Here is a 19431-nt window from a genome sequence, read left to right as displayed (position 1 = left end):
CCCCGGGCCGGTAGATTGTGATAACATGAGAGAAACTAGCTTTTTGCTGTAGGAGTAACTATAGCAATGAGACTGCATGTGGTACTCGTTTTTCAGATGGTACGATTACACTCCAAGCAAACGTTTACAGTTTTCTGTTGGTGACTAAGAAAGTCTACCTCCATTGTGTAGAGTTACTTAGGAAGGATTTCATGCGGCTGTTCCGGATCATGATATCTGGGAGTGAAGGACATGGAAGACCCACTCACACAATAGACCTAATGTATTAGCAGTTCTCTATCCGAGGCCCCCTCCAGTCATTTAAACATGGGCAGGCCCTCTTTGTTTGCTCTTGCCCCTTGCAGCTGTTTTTTAACGTCTTTCTTGTATAATGCTATGTGATTTGGGCCCAGTGTTGCTAACCCTGGGTTGCTGTGGCAGTATTTGAAGGAATTTCTCCGTACCCAGTATAATGAGCAAAATTTCTGGTCTGTAGAGTTTTAAAGTGCCAGTTCGTAGAACTAAAGCCACATTTATTTTCATTTAAGCATTACTCGTTAGGATGGTGTACAGACATACTACACGAAAAATAGGCAGTGTATGTTTGTAATGTATGTACTGTTAAAATTTTCTTTTTGATGCTGAAATGTTTGCACTTTTTGAGACCGTGATTTTTACACTGATTTTAATACTTTTGCCAGTGTTTCGTCAGTCATTCTGTGTGTGTGTTTGTAAGCGATGTGCGGTCTTGCGTGAGTCTGAATGCTTGTTTTCTGTTCAAGGGGATACGAGATAAAACGGTTGCCCTGGTTACCAGCCTTGTTGGTTAGGTCGGTCACATGGTCACTCGCTGATCTAAAATCTGCTCTCGTCTGTGGTAAATTCATTGCCACTGTTATGTCACAACTTGTTCCTCAAACACACTTGCGAAATTAACAGACGAATGGTTTTTGTAAATTCAAAGTTTGAAAATGAGAGCCAAATGTCTAAATGCTGACTGGTGCCAAAGAAACTGACTTGGGCCAACATGACTGGTATCCTGGCAGGAGTTTGTTGTAAAGCAAATTGAGAATCTTCCTACTGGAATGTAATGTCAGCTTTTTTCACCACTAGGTGGCATCATTCAGCTATTTGCCTGTATATAAATTGTTGGATTTTTTTTTTCTTCGAAATATCTCTCCAGTTTAAGAATAGAGTTCCATAGCTGCAGAATGCATTATTTATGAGAGTAATTACAGGAAGTTTTCCATTAACTCGAACAGGCTGGATTTGTCAGTGAAACACGCCACTGTTGCCACTCCGGGGTCATGAATGCACTTTGTATTTGTTCGTGTGAGTGCTCTATCGTCTGAGTGTGTTTGACTATCTGTGTTTCAAAGAGACTTCTTTTCTGTGTGCCGGTTGAGTGAGATTATTGCCAGAGCACTCAATGCCTTGCGCCTTGTACAACTGATGACAGAAAAGAAAGAAGAAAAAAAAAAAAGACAAAAAAGAAGTTAAGAACTCTGAAATGAAATGTATGTTTTTTTTTTTTTTTTAGACAGTACACTTATCTGGTACAGAAATTATATCTGTTGTTTGTCCTCTTTTGTCTATTGTATGAGAAAAGCCATGTTTATAATTCAATTTGGTTTGTGACCAATAAGCCTGTTTATATCAAATCTGTATATCAGTGGTACGCATATTTTTTTTATATATATATATATTTTTATTTTCTCTGTTTTTTTTTTAACTCGAAATTCTAAGCATGATTGCCATCACAAAGGCCCACCGGGGCTCTGTGGTCTGCTGATGGCAGGACTGATCGGCCTGTTTGCAGGATGACATCATGAGATTGTCTATGACGGCTGGCACTTTGTAAAGTGTTGCTAATGATGATGAAAATAAATAATAAAAAGATATTTATTTCACATTTCATGGTGCTAAATTGATTGCTTGAAATATAGTGCATCTTAGAGTAATGTATTTTTATGCATTAATATTTTTAAAGCTAGAAATTGAAAAAAAATGTTTACCTTGTAGCCATATAGCGTGCATAAGTTTGTGTTCTGCGAGTTATTTTCTTTTATATAAGCCTTTCTGAAAGAAGTCCCTGATACCCACCCAGGTAGCATTTATTTGATCAATGTTGTAAAATATAATTACAACAATTTTCTCTTCTATTACTATTACTCCAGTCTTCAGTGGCATATGATCCTCCAGAAATCATTCTAAAGCCGATTTGGTGCTTTTTTTATTGTTTTGAATGTTGAAAACAGTTGTGCTGCTGCTTAATATTTTTGTGGATGCTGTGCTACAAGTTTTTCAGGATTCTTTGATGAATAGAAAGTAAAAAATATAGCATTTGTTTGAAATACAAAAGTATGAATGTCTTTACTGTCACTTTTGATCAATTTAATGCTTCTTTGCTGAATAAAAGTATAAAAAAATTTTTTTTTAAAAAACTTACTGACCCCAAACTTCAGAATGGTAGTGTTTTGTTTTAGCAGTAAAAAATAATAATAAAACACCCTAGTACAGGGGTCGGAAACCCATGGCTCTTTCATCCGTCTGCGGTGGCTCCGTGTAGCCAGAGCCGTTGAGAAACAGAGTTGCGACAACTGAAGTTCAAAATGCTCGATCGTCACGTGATTCACGTAGACCTCAAATAGTTCCAGGAAGTTCAGGGCAATTGGAATGCATTGAGTTAGAGAGACAGAACTGCGATTTTTGGTAATTAGTAGACAATAAAATAATGCATATGTAGCTGTATCAGTGTTGTTTTTAAAAGATAAAATCCGCTAATATTTGAGGATTAATTTGGTCAGCTATCCTTACCTGCCTTGTTAACATATTTTAGGCTGAAGTTACCATTGTAAAAGTCCATGTTATTTAAACGACATTGTGGTCCTTTACCAAGGTAACTTCAGACTCTGTGTGTGTAATATAAATGTGTATATATATACACTGAACAAAATTATAAATGCAACACTTGTTTTTGCCCCCATTTTTTATGAGCTGAACTCAAAGATCGAAGACTTTTTCTATGTACACAAAAGGCCTATTTCTCTCAAATATTGTTCACAAATCTGTCTAAATCTGTGTTAGTGAGCACTTTTTCTTTGCCGAGATAATCCATCCACCTCACAGGTGTGGCCTATCAAGATGCTGATTAGACAGCGTGATTATTGCACAGGTGTGCCTTAGGCAGGCCACAATAAAAGGCCACTCTAAAATGTGCACTTTAATCACACAGCACAATGCCACAGATGTCGCAAGTTTTGAGGGAGTGTGCAATTGGCATGCTGACTGCAGGAATGTCCACCAGAGCTGTTGCTCGTGAACTGAATGTTCATTTATCAACCATAAGCCATCTCCAAAGGCATTTCAGAGAATTTGGCAGTACATCCAACCGGCCTCACAACCACAGACCACGTGTAACCACACCAGCTCAGGACCTCCACATCCAGCATCTTCACCTCCAAGATCGTCTGAGACCAGCCACCCTGACAGCTGCTGCAACAATCGGTTTGCATAACCAAAGAATTTCTGCACAAACTGTCAGAAACCGTCTCGGGGAAGCTCATCTGCATGCTCGTTGTCCTCATCGGGGTCTCGACCTGACAGCAGTTCGTCATCGTAACTGACTTGAGTTGTGTTCTCTTCATGGATGAATCCCGGTTTTCACTGTACAGTGCAGATGGCAGACTTCGTGTATGGCATCGTGTGTGTGAGCGATTTGCTGATGTCAACGTTGTGGGTCGAGTGTCCCAAGGTCGCGGTGGGGTTATGGTATGGGCAGGCGTATGTTATGGACAACGAACACAGGTGCATTTTATCGATGGCATTTTGAATGCACAGAGATACCGTGACGAGATCCAGAGGCCCATTGTTGTGCCATTCATCTACGACCATCACCTGATGTTGCAGCATGATAATGCACGGCCCCATGTTGCAAGGATCTGTACACAATTCCTGGAAGCTGAAAACATCCCAGTTCTTGCATGGCCAGCATACTCACCGGACATGACACCCATTGAGCTTGTTTGGGATGCTCTGGATCGGCGTATACGACAGCGTGTTCCAGTTCCTGCCAATAACCAGCAACTTCACACAGCCATTGAAGAGGAGTGGACAACCTCTATGCGAAGGAGATGTGTTGCACTGCGTGAGGCAAATGGTGGTAACACCAGACTGGTTTTTAATTATATAGCACTTTTTATTATACACCGTTTCAAAGCAGCTTTACAGAAAATGAATGTTTCTATATTACAAATAAGAGTTCTGTTAACAGGTGTAACGGTGTCAAAGTAATGTTCCTATGGCAGAAATGTTCTAAAATCAGGCTATACAAATCATGCAGTTAAGTAATGTCATATATTCAGAAACAATGAACAAATTAAAGCAATGGTTATGTGATGTGATCATTACAATGCAAGGAAAATTTAGCAGTTTTGTATGTTTATTCAGAGTCAGCTTCATCTGAAGTCCTCTCAAGGGTTGGCGTCATCTCTTCACAAGTGTTGGGTCATCTGAAGTCTTCATGAGAGGCTGAATATAGTCAGCAGGAACAATCTATAGGTTACACCAACAAAATGTGATGGAATCATACTTGGGAAGTGATACTTTTTCACAAAGAACAGGGAGAGACTTGCCAAACCCAGTGAAGAGACTCAGTGTGAGGATGATGTCTCATTACAGGGAGTCTTCAGGTGGTGGTTGTTCTGAGCAAGATAGAGGAGGAGTAAAACACAGGGGAAATGGTTGTGATGCTCCATCACATTTCAGTCCTGTGGCATCACTACTCCTTCAACACAGTACTTCTATAGTTGCTAAGACGTTTGAGTATAAAATACAGTAATAATATACAGGTTTACTGTGTTTACTTCTATAAAATAGTAGTGGTATATAATACATTTTTGGAAATTTAGTCTAGCATAATTCTGAAATGAAAACTCCAAAAGCATCCTTTGCAATAAATCCAAGTCTCTTAAATAACTCCCCACCAGCAAAAATCACATTTACTTACAGCCTTAATTACACTTCGATGTATGAAACTGCACATAGAGAATGAATAACATCCCGTAAATCTACTAATTAATTGAGGAATAATCTAACAATGATTAATGCACAAGGCAATTTGATTAGCTGTGCTGATCATATACAATTTGTTTCTATAAATGTCTTACCTTTTAAAAGTTGGTCACAGCGGTCTCTTCTGCTCCATTACTGTAAACAAGCATAAACCTTAACTGATGAAACGTGAAGACAATAAATGATAGCGACAATATATGGTTTGTGTTTTTCAAGTCTTTTATATGAATGATACAGTGGTAATTGACATAATTAAAGTACAGAAGCTATAAAATATATTTTCTGTCTTATTCTGTGATAAAAATGGAAAAGCTTTTGTAGTATATATAAACTATTATACTGATTATACAATCATAACCATAAAATCGTCATTAGTAAAATATCACAAATATTATAGAAGACAAATGATTGGTTATTGTCCAGCAGTCTATTTGATTTCTAAGCCAATTAAAAGTAAGAGTTACGAAAAGTTTTTTTTTTTTGTCAATTAGACATAAGTAAATAAATATTATTAGACCTATTATTATTATTATTTTATTACATTAGACATTTCTGTCCCCTCACTTCTGAAATGATTGCTACTCTCCTGCCCTGTAAACGGAATGTAAAACTTTAGCTATATGCCGTGTTATCTTTATTTGGGTGTCAAATATTTTGTGGCTCCACATGAATTGTATTCGGTCCTCACTGCAGAACACTGGATCCAGGGGGTGTGGATGGATGCAGATCCAACTCCTCCCACCTTACACCTGAACCTACCCATCTCCACCCCCCTAGATGTGGATTCAACCCCACCCCCTGGATCTTGTTCTATTTTAATTTTAGTTAATGTCTTTTTTATGTCATTTATTATGTCTGTATAGGTCTTTTATTAAGTTTTACTTTTATTTAATATGAGTTATATTAATACTTAAACTAAATGGAAATGAAATATATATATTGAATTTATAAATGTGTGTGTATGTATATTTATGTATGTGTGTGTGGTTGTACATTTTATATATATATATATATATATATATATATATATATAGTTTTTTTTTGGTGTTTGGCTTAGTGTTATGTTAGAATCATTATTATACTCATACCTTTTGTTCTTTAATATTTTGAATTGTTTTTAGCTTTATTTTTATTTTATTTTTTCATTTAAATGTTAAGTTTAGAAATTTTATTGTATGCATTTGTCATTTTTATTTAATTTCTTTATTTTTAAAATGTGTATAGGTAGTATTTATAAAGTTTTAGCTTTTAGTTTTGGATCTGTTTTAGTTGTTTTAATACTACAATTAATTGTAGTGTCCTCATTTGTGAGTCGCTTTGGATCAAAGTGTCTGCTAAATGACTAAATAATAATAATTGTTATGCAGTGAGGGGCTACTGGGGAAAGTGGCCAAAATAGCTCTTTTGACGTTGAAGGTTGCAGACCCCTGCCCAACAGTAACACCTTGTGTTTTTCATGCGTGACAGTAACATTGTGTCAAACCCTGGGTGTGTGCGCACCGTTCCGGGCTGTGTCCCAAAGCCCAGTGAACCGTTAACCTAGATAGCTGTTGTCTATATAGGCAGTTCACTAGGTTTTGAGACACTGTGAATCCCGCCCAGGGTTTGACACAAAACATCTTAGTGAGCAATCGTCTAGACTCTAGAGATTCAGATGCGCACTTCGACAGACGCCAGTCATCATGTTGTCTTCTCTTGGAAAAGCTGATCGTCTCGCAGCTCATGTTCGCAAAACATATGCGCCATTTTATGAATTCATAACGCGAACCCTGAAGTCTCAAGCAGGCGATGTAGATTTGCACAGCGCTGCATCTAACACTGGAAACTACAAAACCATAGATGATCTCCCGGGACCCAGTCTGGCCACAACTGCGTACTGGCTCTTCGTTAAAGGATACGCGGATAAAAGTCATGCAATGCAGGTAAGACACGTTTGGTTTTTTTGAATTTGTAAGTTTGTTCACTCAAACTACTGCGTAACATAATGTTGCTTTGGGAGTTTTTTAAGATGTACACAATTTGTCAAAATGACCATTTTGATTTGTTACGGAACATATTTATGATGTTCAACAATACAGGCTTCAGGAAATCCTGCCTGATGCTGACAGCTGATATCTCTGGAATGTGAAATCAGTTTGGAAAGCACTTTCAGTATTCCTTAAATCTAACTATTATCTAAACGTATGTTAGTAATTTAAAGGTGACTAACATCTTTTCCAGTTTCAATAGTTGCTATTTGTAATTATTACTTTTAATTAGCTATTACAACAGTCCTCCTAGTAGCTTACACTATAAAAAATGTTGGATAAAATATGGACGAACCCAGCGATTGGGTTATTTTTACCCAAACATTGGGTTATTGCCCAGAAGGTTGAATAAAGGCATTTAACCCAAGTGTTGGTTGAAAACAACTCCGCATGTGTTCTGTCCAATATTTACCCAGCACTGGGTTGTATTTAACCCAGCATTTTTTAGAGTGTACTTATGATTTTATTTTCATTTCCGACAAATGTGCATTCCAGGTGTTTCTGTAAGTTTTGCTAGTTGTGAGTGAAATTTATTATTTTATTTTTTACTTGCTTTACTAAACAGTCTTCTTTAAACTTTCTGAATGCAGTATGATTGAGTTATTTTGATGTGCTAAAAAACTATCAGGAAATGCATGTGTGCAGACAAGTGTGAAACCTGAAAAAAGGAGTGTTATTTTAGAGACCCTACATTCTAAGAAGATGATTTGCATTAAATAAATTAAAACACCTCTAGGGGACATTTGAGATTAAAGCATCCTCATTTGATTGGAGTATAAATATGGAGTCAAAGTGTTCCTTCTTTTGTCGTGCTCTGCAGCCAACTTCAATGACTGTTATGACTGTAGACCTTTTCTTCCAATAAATATTCAAAAGACTTTTGTCTTACCTTCATTAAAATGGAAAATTGTCACAACACTAGTACATAATTAGCTATTAGAATTTATACAATAGCTTAGTGGTGATTAACTTAGCATGACTAACTTATAGCTTAGTTAATCACATCTATTCCAATAGTTACTAGTATTTATTGAGGCTGTAACTATTAGATCTAATATAAATATAAGATGTTGTTTTTTTTAGCATTAGCATCTATCCAAATGGTTACTTACTGCATGTCTCACTACTAGTTACAGTTGATTTTTATAGTAAATAGCTTTATATATTTGTAACGACTAGTCAGGGTGGCTACTATACCGTTTTACTAAAAACCTTAAAAAAATTTTTAAAAGCTATAAATTCTATAAAAATTATAGTCTAATAAATTCCTACTGATTTCTGTTATTTTAGTCCTAAAAAAAGCAGGGATATATACTAATGACTATACTTACTGGCAGGTAAAAGGCATAAAGGCATAAACAAAAGTATTTATATTTTCTAAACTATAGTAATATGTACTATAGTGTCTAGTAGCATGTAGGCTACTAGCATCTCTGGATTACTTGGTAGGACTTAAAAAAGGTAGTAATAACGAAATCGGTAGATAGTTTTCGGGAATAAAGGTTAAAACAGCTTGCCATACTTATGGATATTTATAGAGCAGATGTCACGTGTTGTCCAGTGGCCTGTGTTCCAAAGGTTGTAGACATTGGGATGACAGAATCTGTATCACCATTGTGTCAAAGAACATTTGCTGTAAAATATTGTTTATGAAATGCTACCATTGATAAAATGACCCTACTGCCAGATAAAAATCCCACTTATCTCTGTGTGTCAGCCCCTGTGAACAGCAAAACGAAGTTAAATGCGGCCCACACAATTTAGCCAATCAGAAAACTTGGAAGCTGTTCTGTCATAACATCGCTTTTGTTTGTTTGAGGGACTTGATATGTCAAGTTCTGGTTTAACTAATGGTGCTATTTCAGGGCAGTTCTCCCAACTGTATGTCCAACCAGTGGAAGACAAGGGAGTGTTTGTGCTGCTAATGATGTATAAATCGGCTTGAAAGGTATAGTTCATCCAGTAATTACAATTCTGTCATTTACTCACCCTCATGTCATTCCAAACGTGTGGTTAATCTTCAAAATACAAACTGAGATTGATTTAATGAAACCTGAGAGGTTTCTGTCCCTCCATGGAATGTCCAGATAATTGAAATTTAGAAGATCCAAAAAGGTCTTTGTAAAATAAGTCCATATGAATCAAGCAGTTTAATCCCAGGCCTGTGAAGAGATGCAATTGTTTTAAATGATGAACAGATTTAATTTAGGTTTGTCTTTTAATTTCAACCATGATCTACACACGCACATGGAGAACATCACTTATTGTAAATATGGAAGCATTATGTGTGTGTTCATATGTTTTTATATCTGTTCATTATATAAATTGATTGTATTTTTTCAAAAGACCCAGACTAAAATGCACAGTTCATATGGATGCGTTTTACAACAATTTTATGATCTTTTTGGGTCTTCTAAATTTTGGTTTGTAATAAACAAATCCATCAAGACATTTTTAACTTCAAACCATTGCTTTCAGCTAAAATACAAGTCCTCTATCCAAAATATTGCTTTCATTGAAGAAACAAAATCATCTACATCTTGGATGGCTTTAAGGTGAGTACATTTACATTTTTTGGGTGAACTATTCCTTTAAGTCATCTTGAGGCCTCCTTTGGAGTTTGCTGAGGCCCTCCGGAGGGCCCTGGCCCCCTAGTTTAGAATCACTGTGTTAAACAAAAATGGGAGATGGTACTTAAACATTTTATAAAATGACTCATATTTAACCTTAGGTTACTCCAGGAAGGAGAGTCCATTTATTATCTGTATTGTATGTAGCTAAATGGCCTATTGTGTATAATAAATAATTGGCAATACACAATTATTTTTTTCCCCCCACGTCTATTGTGCAGGTGGAGCATAAGCGCCTGTATGGTCCAATCTGGCGGTCACGCTTTGGGCCGTTTGATGTGGTAAATGTGGCGACGGCTGAACTGGTTGCACAGGTGATCCGACAAGAGGGCCAGTACCCAGTGCGGACAGATCTGCCTCACTGGAAAGAATACAGAGACATGAGAGGACAGGCGTATGGAATTCATGTAGAGTAAGCACTTCTCGTCTGCTGTGCCAAACCTGTATGACTTTATTTTTCTGGAGCTCTCAATCTTCAAGAGGGTGCAAAAGCACCATAAAAGTATGATCAAATCAGCCTTTATGACTCTTTACACCACATCGCCCAAGAAAAACAATAGCACTGTGTGCCAAACAGTACTAAATGTAAGATTATTCCATGATAAGTTGAACAGATCAATTCTAGTCTATACAAATCATCCAGAGCACTATTGTGAATTGTATCAAATGATTCATTGAAAAGATATGACTCAACTATTTCGGTCATGATTCCCATGAATGGTGGACCTCAAGATTAACTGCATTTTGGTTTAAGTGATTGATTGTCATTTTGGAGTTTGACAGCCCCAGTCCTTTACTTAAAGCTGCAGTCCGTAAGTTTTGCCTCTTTGTCGCCATCTCAGTTTGAAAACCTGGAATTGCAGTTACTTGCAGAATTATCTTCCTTGCGTGGGATGTCCTCTGGCAGGGCTCCAGCGCGGATGAATCTAATGTTTTGAGGTGAATGTGTGGCAGTCAGTCACCGCACCGGTGTGCATGTTTACTGTACTTCAGAATCACAGATTCTAGCCTACATCTTGGAATATATGACCCAAATAAGATTTTTCACCGTATATTGCCATCTGAACAAGTAACAAGTCTGCCACGTTTGTTCAGACCAACTGAGGAAAAAAGCATTACAATAAATCGCGCTGCCAGCGGTGATTAAATCTAACGACCAGTTAGCTCATATCACACCAAACCGTGCAAATTATTATTATTGTATTGTTATACTTTATTCTCAAATGATTAATGTTAACAACATCAGCATTGTGTGACTATGGGTATAGTGTGTATTAATGTGTAGATTTTAATTTCTGTACAGTCTAATCTAACTGTCATGCCATTCGAATTTCATATTAAATTCTTTTAACCCAAAAAGCTAATTATGCTCCCTTCAAACTGGTTTTCTTTAAAATATAAATCTTTTGTAATCCCAGGCTATCTGTAATCAGAAGCACATTTAAAACTGGAATATAATATAATTTCATTCACATGCTTCATAAACACAATCCTTTCTGGATCACAATCCGCCATCAAAATTATACATTTAATTATTCCAGCTGCTGTGAGAAAAGGCTAAACGATCTGCCACCTGCAGGATCCTCACATGCGATAGCCTACTAGCATCTTCTTTATGTTTACAGACGTGACATAATGACGCAGCAGCATGCTTGAATTTCCTACGAAAACCTACCCCTACCACTCAAATTAGAAAACATTATTATAAGCTAACTGTTGTGAATCGGGCTAAAGTAACGCAATAGTTTTGAACAACGGCTGGTTATGTACTTGCTCAAATATTGATTTTGGATCATTTTTAACCAAAAAAAAGTTACGGACTGCAGCTTTATCATATTTACTGACATACTTTTGAAATGTTTACCCAGAAATTCCTTCAAAATTTTACCTTTGGTGTCCCATGAATGAAAAAAGGTCATATGGGTTTGGGATTACATTTGTAATAAATAAAGAGTTCAGATGCAAAAAAACAAATTGGAAGATTTTTTTTAATTCAGCAAGGATTAAATTGATCAAAAGTGACAGTAAAGAATTTAATAATCTTTTTTTATTTCAAATAAATGCTCTTCTTTTAGACTTTCTTTTGAGCAAAGAATACTAAAAGAATGCATCATGGTTTCCACCAAAAAAATAAAAAAATTGAAGTTTTCAATATTGATAACAATAAGAAATATGTTTCTTAAACACAAAATCACAATGGCTGATAAAATTCAACTTTGCCATAAAATCACATTTTAAAATGAGAAAGTAGTTATTTTAATAGATATTTGATAAAATCACTAATTTCTACTCCTTTTTTCTGCATTTTTCAGCACAGGCCCAGAGTGGTATCGCATCCGCAGTGCTCTGAACCCTAAGATGCTTAAACTGAAGGAAGTAGCAGCATATGCACCCATCATTCATGAGGTTGTGTCTGATCTCCTACAACGTGTGGAACTTCTGCGTCTGCGCAGTCCAGACCAGGTCACCGTCAAGGACCTCGCCTCTGAGCTCTACAAATTTGGCTTTGAGGGTGTGTATGGATACAGAATGGTAACAATATCCTGGAGGTCTTCATAGTAACGTCTGAACAAACAGCACCATAGTCTAGAATTTTTATTTTGACTGTGGTTTTTTTGCTGTTCAGGAATCTCCTCGATCCTGTTCGAAACTCGGTTAGGCTGTTTACAGGAGGAAATTCCCACAGACACTCTGCGGTTCATATCTGCTGTTAATGACATGTTGGCGCTGTCAGAGACGGTTCTTTTTTTCCCACGCTGGACCCGTGACATCTTCCCGTTCTGGAAACGGTTTGTCCAGGCGTGGGATGACTTGTATGACGTAGGTATGCTAAAGTTTAATGTCTGCATTAGGGACGCCAAATATATCATTACCATATTGGTTATTAGTGTTTTTTTATTATTGAATTTTTATATATACACATTTATGTATCTGTGTGTGATATATAGTTGTGAAACAGTAGCATAACTGATTGTACTTTCTTTCTTTCTTTCTTTGTTTGTTGTACCTTTGTCCAGCCCGGCGTCTGATTGATAAAAAGGTGAAGGAGATACATGATCAGGTTGAGCGTGGAGAGGAGGTGGAGGGCATGTATCTCACCTACCTGCTGTCCAGCAATAAACTCAGCTTAGGAGAGGTGTACATCAGCCTGACTGAACTTCTGCTGGGAGGTGTGGATACGGTGAGAACGTGTGTTTATTTTCATCTGCAACCAGCTGAAGAGGAAGCAGATTATTAAGCAACGTGATTTGCTGTTAGTCAGAAATGAATCATGTTCCAAAAATGCAGTGGCCTGCACCACTGGTTCAGTTGTTTTGACAACTGGGTGTTTTCTAAATGTACCTGCAGAAAACAATAGAGAAGTTAAGAGACGTTCCTGAGAATGGGAGGAACATGAGCGAATTTGTTTTTAATATTGCTGCATCCCAGACTGATACACTAAGTACACTAGAGCATACTTTTAAAGAGAGTAATTATTACATAATATACTTTAATATACTTTAAAATAATAATTTATTATAGTTCAAATATATATTAAATGCAATTTAAACTGTAAGAGTGCTTTTTGAACCACTTAAGTTAGAATTGAGTACATTTTTGTACTTTTATAATTCAGAATTTTGTAAGTCTTTGAAATATAGTTTAAGTGTATTGCCAAAAGTTCTGACTTGCATTTATAGTAAACTAAAATTTCTATTGAAACTTGTATGTCCTGTATTTAAATATATCGATAATTATGCATTTGCAATGATAAAGTTACAATTTAATCACGACTTGAAATGTAATACCAAATAAAATCCTACAGTTCAGATTATAATCAAGTACTTAACATGTATGTCATCGCAAAAGTCTAGTTTTTTTAAAGCACGAAACACAAAAGATTATGAAAATGTAATGGTTTAAAATATACTCAAATAAAACTTAATTTGACATTATTGCAAAGTGCAAGTGAAACATTATCTTGTCGCCGTTAAAATCTGCAAGTACAGTTTTTAAAATGTATACTTTTAAGATTTGCAGTACACTGTAAGTGCATATTCAATGCAGTTAAGCACACTTAATTTTCATAAAACTGCATATTTTCAAAATTTACTAGTTGGTGGTTTTTCTGACTAACTAATTGTTCTTAAGAAAGTCCTGTCAGAATTACATGAGGTATCTATCCTTCTCATGGAGGATTTAGCCTCAACATACACGTTCTAGAGATTCTTAAGACTGTAAACTTTTCTTGAAGGAGTCCCTCTAGAGCAGGGTTTGCCCCCCCGATATACCATATAGGATATGATCTTGTTCACACGTTTTCAAAAAAGCAGAATTACTTAAACTAGATGCACCTTCTTAAAAACCAAAAGACCAAAATTTCTTTCTACTAAAATTCTGATGGCCAAAAGCATCTTCTTGTGTACATACATTATTTGGTCGCTTTTGGCCACAGAAGTCAACTAAAAAATATTCAATGCAATTGTATTGCATTAGAAATTGAATCGCAACAAGTGGTATCTGCAAAGACAAACTTCACTTTCTGACCTGTCCTTGTAGTTACTTTTAATCAATTGTGGTCAAGGTGAGTTCGCACAGGGGAAAACCACAGATGTAATCCACCAGATTAACTTTAAACGTGTCCCTCTATTGTTTCACGGACAGAACGTGTCGACGGTCTTATCCATCCTTAACTGATAATAACCTTTAGCGTGCTGCACTATGTTCCTAATCTCTGTGTAAATGTCTGTCAAGGTCTCTTAGAGTCTGTCAAGGCCGCTGTTTATCAAATTTCCAGAGCGTTCGGCTAAATTATGTCCCACGTTTACCAGTTTAGGGTCCATAACCTGCTAAGCAGCATTCCTTGCACATGTCTTAACCTGTTTCTGCAACGTATAGCTGCTGATTTGAGAGAGCCCCGCCCCCTCACCTTCTGGGCATAATTTACTTTGCCAGTCAGGTGTCTGTATGATGACATCAGCTGAGATCTGTAAATACATTATGTGATAAGCCTGTTTTCTTTGTCCTTGAAAGACATCTAACACATTATCATGGACCTTGTACCACCTTGCACGAGATGCAGAAGCACAGGACCGCCTCTATAATGAGATCGCATCTGTGTGTCCGAATAAAGAGCTGCCGACCGCAGAACACCTGACAAGGATGCCCTACATGAAGGCTGTCATCAAAGAGACTCTCAGGTGAGGGAAATCCATCCTAGTCCACCCCAAAATACTTTGAAAACAGTGCTATTCTATCTTGAAAGGAGTGGAAGAGGTCATTTGTTTGCCACATTATGCAGGAGTGGCCAAACCTCACTCATTTTACACTGCGAACAATAACCTTTGCTCAGTACTTATTTAAACAAACAACTCACATCATCAATAATGTCCTTTAGAGTGATTTAAATATGCAGATTTTTTTTAGAGAAACAATGAATTTGCAGTGAACTTCTGTTTTGATTTGGATTTGTTTTAGTTTGTAGCTGAAATTGCAAGTATAGTAATGTTACAGTCTTAAGGTCCTTGCACACTGTGTCCGAAATTTTCGCATGCGTTTTTCAGTTTTTTTCCCTATTCGTCATCCTTTCCTATCAGAATGCTTGCTACGGATGCGAAAACGCAGAAAATCGAACCTGATCCGAATTTTTTTTATGACGGACTAAAGTTTCCGAGGCAGTGTGTAAACGTGATTGACACAACATGAGGTCGTATTTATTTTTTAACGTGCGAAAATTTCGGTGTGCAATGACCTTTAATGTCTTATTAAAAAAAGTCCCATTTCCAACAGAATATAAACAGAAAATCTTATCGGCTAATTGAAATGTGCCTCTAAAATTCTTAAAAATGAAAGATGTTCGGTTATAACGTTAAGTCCCTTTAAAAAGATACTGGCAAAGACTTCAGGATACAGTACAATTTGTGACACAGTTGATATCTTAACCATTAGTTTAAATGCATATACTGTTTATAAAAATGATTCACTGCATTAAGAAACTAATTTCAATATTTAGTGCCTTTGACAGCACTTTAGATAAATGAAAATGTATTTTCTCACAATATGCTGCTTTTTTAATCGTAGGATGTATCCTGTTGTCCCTGGTAATGGACGCCTGTCTGTGGATTCGGAAGTAATTGTGGATAATTATTGGTTCCCTAAGAAGGTAACCACACAGACACATGCACAGCTCAAAGTGTTCTATTAAAACGTCTAATACAGTAATTAAACCTTGCCTCACTCTAGTCTTCATGGGTTTTCTCTCTCTTTCTCTCTTCACAGACACAGTTCCATCTCTGTCACTACGCTGTTAGTCACGACGAGAGTAATTTCCCTGAACCGGAGCGTTTTGTTCCAGACCGCTGGTTGAGAGACAACCCGTCTCGCTCTCAGCATCACCCCTACAGTTCTGTCCCATTTGGAGTTGGTGTTCGGGCCTGTGTGGGGAAGAGGGTCGCAGAGCTGGAGATGTACTTTGCCCTAAGTAGAGTAAGTAAAGAACAAAACCTAAGAATAAAAATCTCTTACTTTTTCCCTGGTTGATAATATGATTAGTTGTTTTCAATCAATCGTTATTTTGATCCCTAAATTCCAAAATATACATCCAAAGTCTGATAAACATACTTCCAAAAGTTGATTTTATAATAAAATTCAAACAAAATTTTGACACACTTTAATATGGTGTGACATCGCTGTAGGAGCCTCAGTTCAAATGGCAAATGCACATCAGTCCTCTTTAGTACTAGTTATAGCGAGAAATAAACATGAATAAACATCAGAAGGTGTGTTGAAAGTACAGTACAAGGTTCATATAAAAACTGCCTTATGTACAGTTTAAATGTTTGTTTACAGCTTAGTTTGAGTGTTTGTTTGTTGATCTAAAAAATTTCAATTGAATTTGGAATATGTTGTTCATTGTAACCATTCATTTTATAGTACCAACTGACAGGGCTCCCCTGTATAATTTACAGCATTAGTTGAGATTTCCTTTTACGTTTTCTTTTAAGAAAAATTGACATGTACTGTACCTGATAAAATTAGAAATGAATCTATATCAAACTGACTCGATATCAAACCAAAAGCTTGTAAATTGTATTCAATTTCAATACGGGGTCTATTGCTTTAGCTTTCATTGTTCTTTGCTAGTCTGCAAAGTATGGACACGCCTACTCATTTTTTATTATTTTACACTTTTTAAAATAAAAGTCACTAAAAATATGAAATATCACAAATTACATTATGGGAGTTATGTAGTGATGAAGACAATTACACTAATCAAATCTGATATTTAGTTTAGTTTTACTTCACTATCTGATCAGCCCATTCATTTAAAAATTTAACAATTTAGATTTGTTAAAAAATTCCATATATGAACAATTTAGTTTTGTCTCTAAAACTAGTTTTCTTTAACTTTAAAAAAAACCTTTAAATCAAAAAGTTTTTAATACAATTTCAGTCTGTTTTCTAAGAAATATATTTAGTCACATGCATCCAAACTTCTCGTTTATCTAAATTGAAGTTGATGTTTAAACTTCAGTTACCTCACTATCGTTATCTCTCTCGTGCTCTCAATAATTTAACTTTGCCCTTTTACCCCACAGCTGATGCAACACTATGAGGTCAGAACGGAGGAAGGAGCCCCATCGATACAGCCCAAAACCAGAACCCTGCTCATTCCCTCCAAACCTATTGACCTACAGTTTGTCCCTCGGGCTTGATGCCTGCCAGCTCCAATTAATCTGTTAATCAAAATCAGTACTTTTAATTCAGATCATTTTGCCTTAAATGTCCAAAGGTTTACCTTAAAAGTTTCTGTGAAATCCTGTCTGTGGTAATGTAGGGTAAAAGTTAAAAGTGGGCCAGCTTTAAAAAATAAAATCACAACACATTATAAGGGATATTTACAGCTGAGTTGTTCAATTCACCTGGGTTGCATTATTAAAGAAGCATTTGCAAACAGTCTAAAAAATCCAACAGAGAGCTATGAGCAAAGGGTCTCTTGCAAAATCACTATTGCTTTTTTAACAGTGACGGGAAAGCAGGAAACAGACAGAAGAAAACAAAGACCTTCTGTTCATGTGTTGTGGCAATGACTCCGCAGAGATACTACAGACAACAAAACCTGCTATTTGCTATGGTCATCGAGTGTCTGATCAAGCAGAAAATGTTGTTTAAAAGGTTTTCTGACTGTATTATTTTTGTATGATGCCATCTTTGCTGTTTTTAATATATTCATTTAATATAGATGTTATGGCATTGTTCAAACTGTAATCAAAGGATATTCTTTGGAGACTTACACTTGCCTTTATATTGTTTCTGAGCCATGCTGAAAGCAATGAATTAACTAGAAACAGAATGAACTAGAAATAGTAATGTAAATAAACCTGTTGCCAAACCACCCACATGCTTATTGCATTTCAGCTAGTTGCTAAAGCAGCATTTTGCATTTTATTTTTGCGTACTTTGATGTACTGATATAAATTGAAATAACAATTAAAAGCTATACACATTAAATAATAATAATAATGACAATACACTCAGTGACTAAAATTAAAACAGAAAATGTAAAAATTTAACTAATTTAAAATAAGAACTATAGTAGGCTATCTAGATACTAACATAAGTGTAGCTGTTTTTGTATCAATAAAGAGCAATTTCAGTGTTTCAGATGCAGTGCAATAATATTACAACGAGGACATTTACTACAGCTGTAATAGTTAAGTGCATGTGATTCTCTGTTGCTCAAGAGTTTGTCAGCTTTTGAAGTAACTTGGACGAGCAGCAAAACTCTTGAGCAACAGAATCAGCTACCTGTAGTACTTTCCAGTTTATATGTGTAAACTTGTTCTAAATGAAATATTTCTATTGAAGCATACAAAATTTTGCTCTGACTATTCAAGTTAAGGTACTTCATGAATTGTGTCTTTATTATTTACACAGTGACAAAATCAACAAGGAAATAAAAGCAATGTGCATAATAGGTCTATTTTATCCAAGTGTTTTATATAAGTGTAGCAAATGATACATAAGCATTTTTAAATAATACATTTGTTAATAAAGCTTTTTCTGTCATTCCATACGCTGTTTAAGTATTGAAATAAACGGCTTTGGTTAAAATTGTCTGACTCTCTAAATGCTATCTTTTTTTCTATGCTATCAAAACCAATAAAGCCATCTCTGATTTACATTCTCTAGTTTTCAATTGTTGCAAACCGAGAAATCCTGGCCCCTTATGGCAAGCCGTTTTGAATTTTATTCATTCATGGGATATGAATTCTTGATATCAACAATTCAATTTTTACTACTAGTTTCCATTAATAAAAATGTTAATTTTTGATATCAACAATTTAATTAAATTGTTGATATCTTTAATTGTATTTTACCATAGGCTGCCATTCAAAATCAATTGTTGATATCAAGAATTTATTTCTTACTAGTTTAAATTCCAATTTCACATATCAGAAATACAATTCTTACTAGTAAAAATGTCTATTCTTGATATCAACAATTTAATTGTCACTAGTGCACTAGTAAGAAATCGGATTAGAGATGTATCTAAATACTTTATGACTATAGGCAAAACTATGGCAAGCCGTTTTATCATTTAAAACTTTTCTTTTCACTTTCCATAAATATAATTTTGGATAGTCACAATTGTAATTCCAGATATCTATATTGCAATTATGACTAGTCGTAATTGGAATTAAGATGTCATTTTGACTAGTCATAATACACATTCCAGATAT

At 35.8% G+C, this 19431-nt stretch overlaps 1 protein-coding gene across 1 annotated transcript; it reads left to right on the top strand.

Moving 5' to 3' along the window:
• The first annotated feature begins 6577 nt into the window (after nucleotides 1-6577).
• LOC306879268 (sterol 26-hydroxylase, mitochondrial-like) lies at nucleotides 6578-18872 on the top strand. The gene is made up of 9 exons (XM_079432071.1): nucleotides 6578-6974; nucleotides 9931-10121; nucleotides 12022-12221; nucleotides 12336-12533; nucleotides 12727-12890; nucleotides 14723-14889; nucleotides 15770-15851; nucleotides 15968-16174; nucleotides 17287-18872. Exons 1-9 carry the CDS (start codon nucleotides 6735-6737, stop codon nucleotides 17401-17403), a joined length of 1566 nt encoding a protein of 521 aa, XP_079288197.1. The 5' UTR covers nucleotides 6578-6734; the 3' UTR covers nucleotides 17404-18872.
• Nucleotides 18873-19431: the final 559 nt, after the last annotated feature.

The sequence above is a fragment of the Barbus barbus genome (genome assembly GCF_936440315.1).
Source record: "Barbus barbus genome assembly, chromosome: 13".
Taxonomy (NCBI): domain Eukaryota; kingdom Metazoa; phylum Chordata; class Actinopteri; order Cypriniformes; family Cyprinidae; genus Barbus; species Barbus barbus.
This window is presented reverse-complemented; position numbering and strand designations above follow the sequence as displayed.

Bases quoted from the DNA above. Each gene is read 5' to 3' on its own strand.
- LOC306879268 (XM_079432071.1), top strand. From the start codon at position 6,735: ATGTTGTCTTCTCTTGGAAAAGCTGATCGTCTCGCAGCTCATGTTCGC. The intron at 6,975-9,930 runs GTAAGACACGTT...TCTATTGTGCAG, and splicing joins ATAAAAGTCATGCAATGCAG to GTGGAGCATAAGCGCCTGTA. The intron at 10,122-12,021 runs GTAAGCACTTCT...TGCATTTTTCAG, and splicing joins GCGTATGGAATTCATGTAGA to CACAGGCCCAGAGTGGTATC.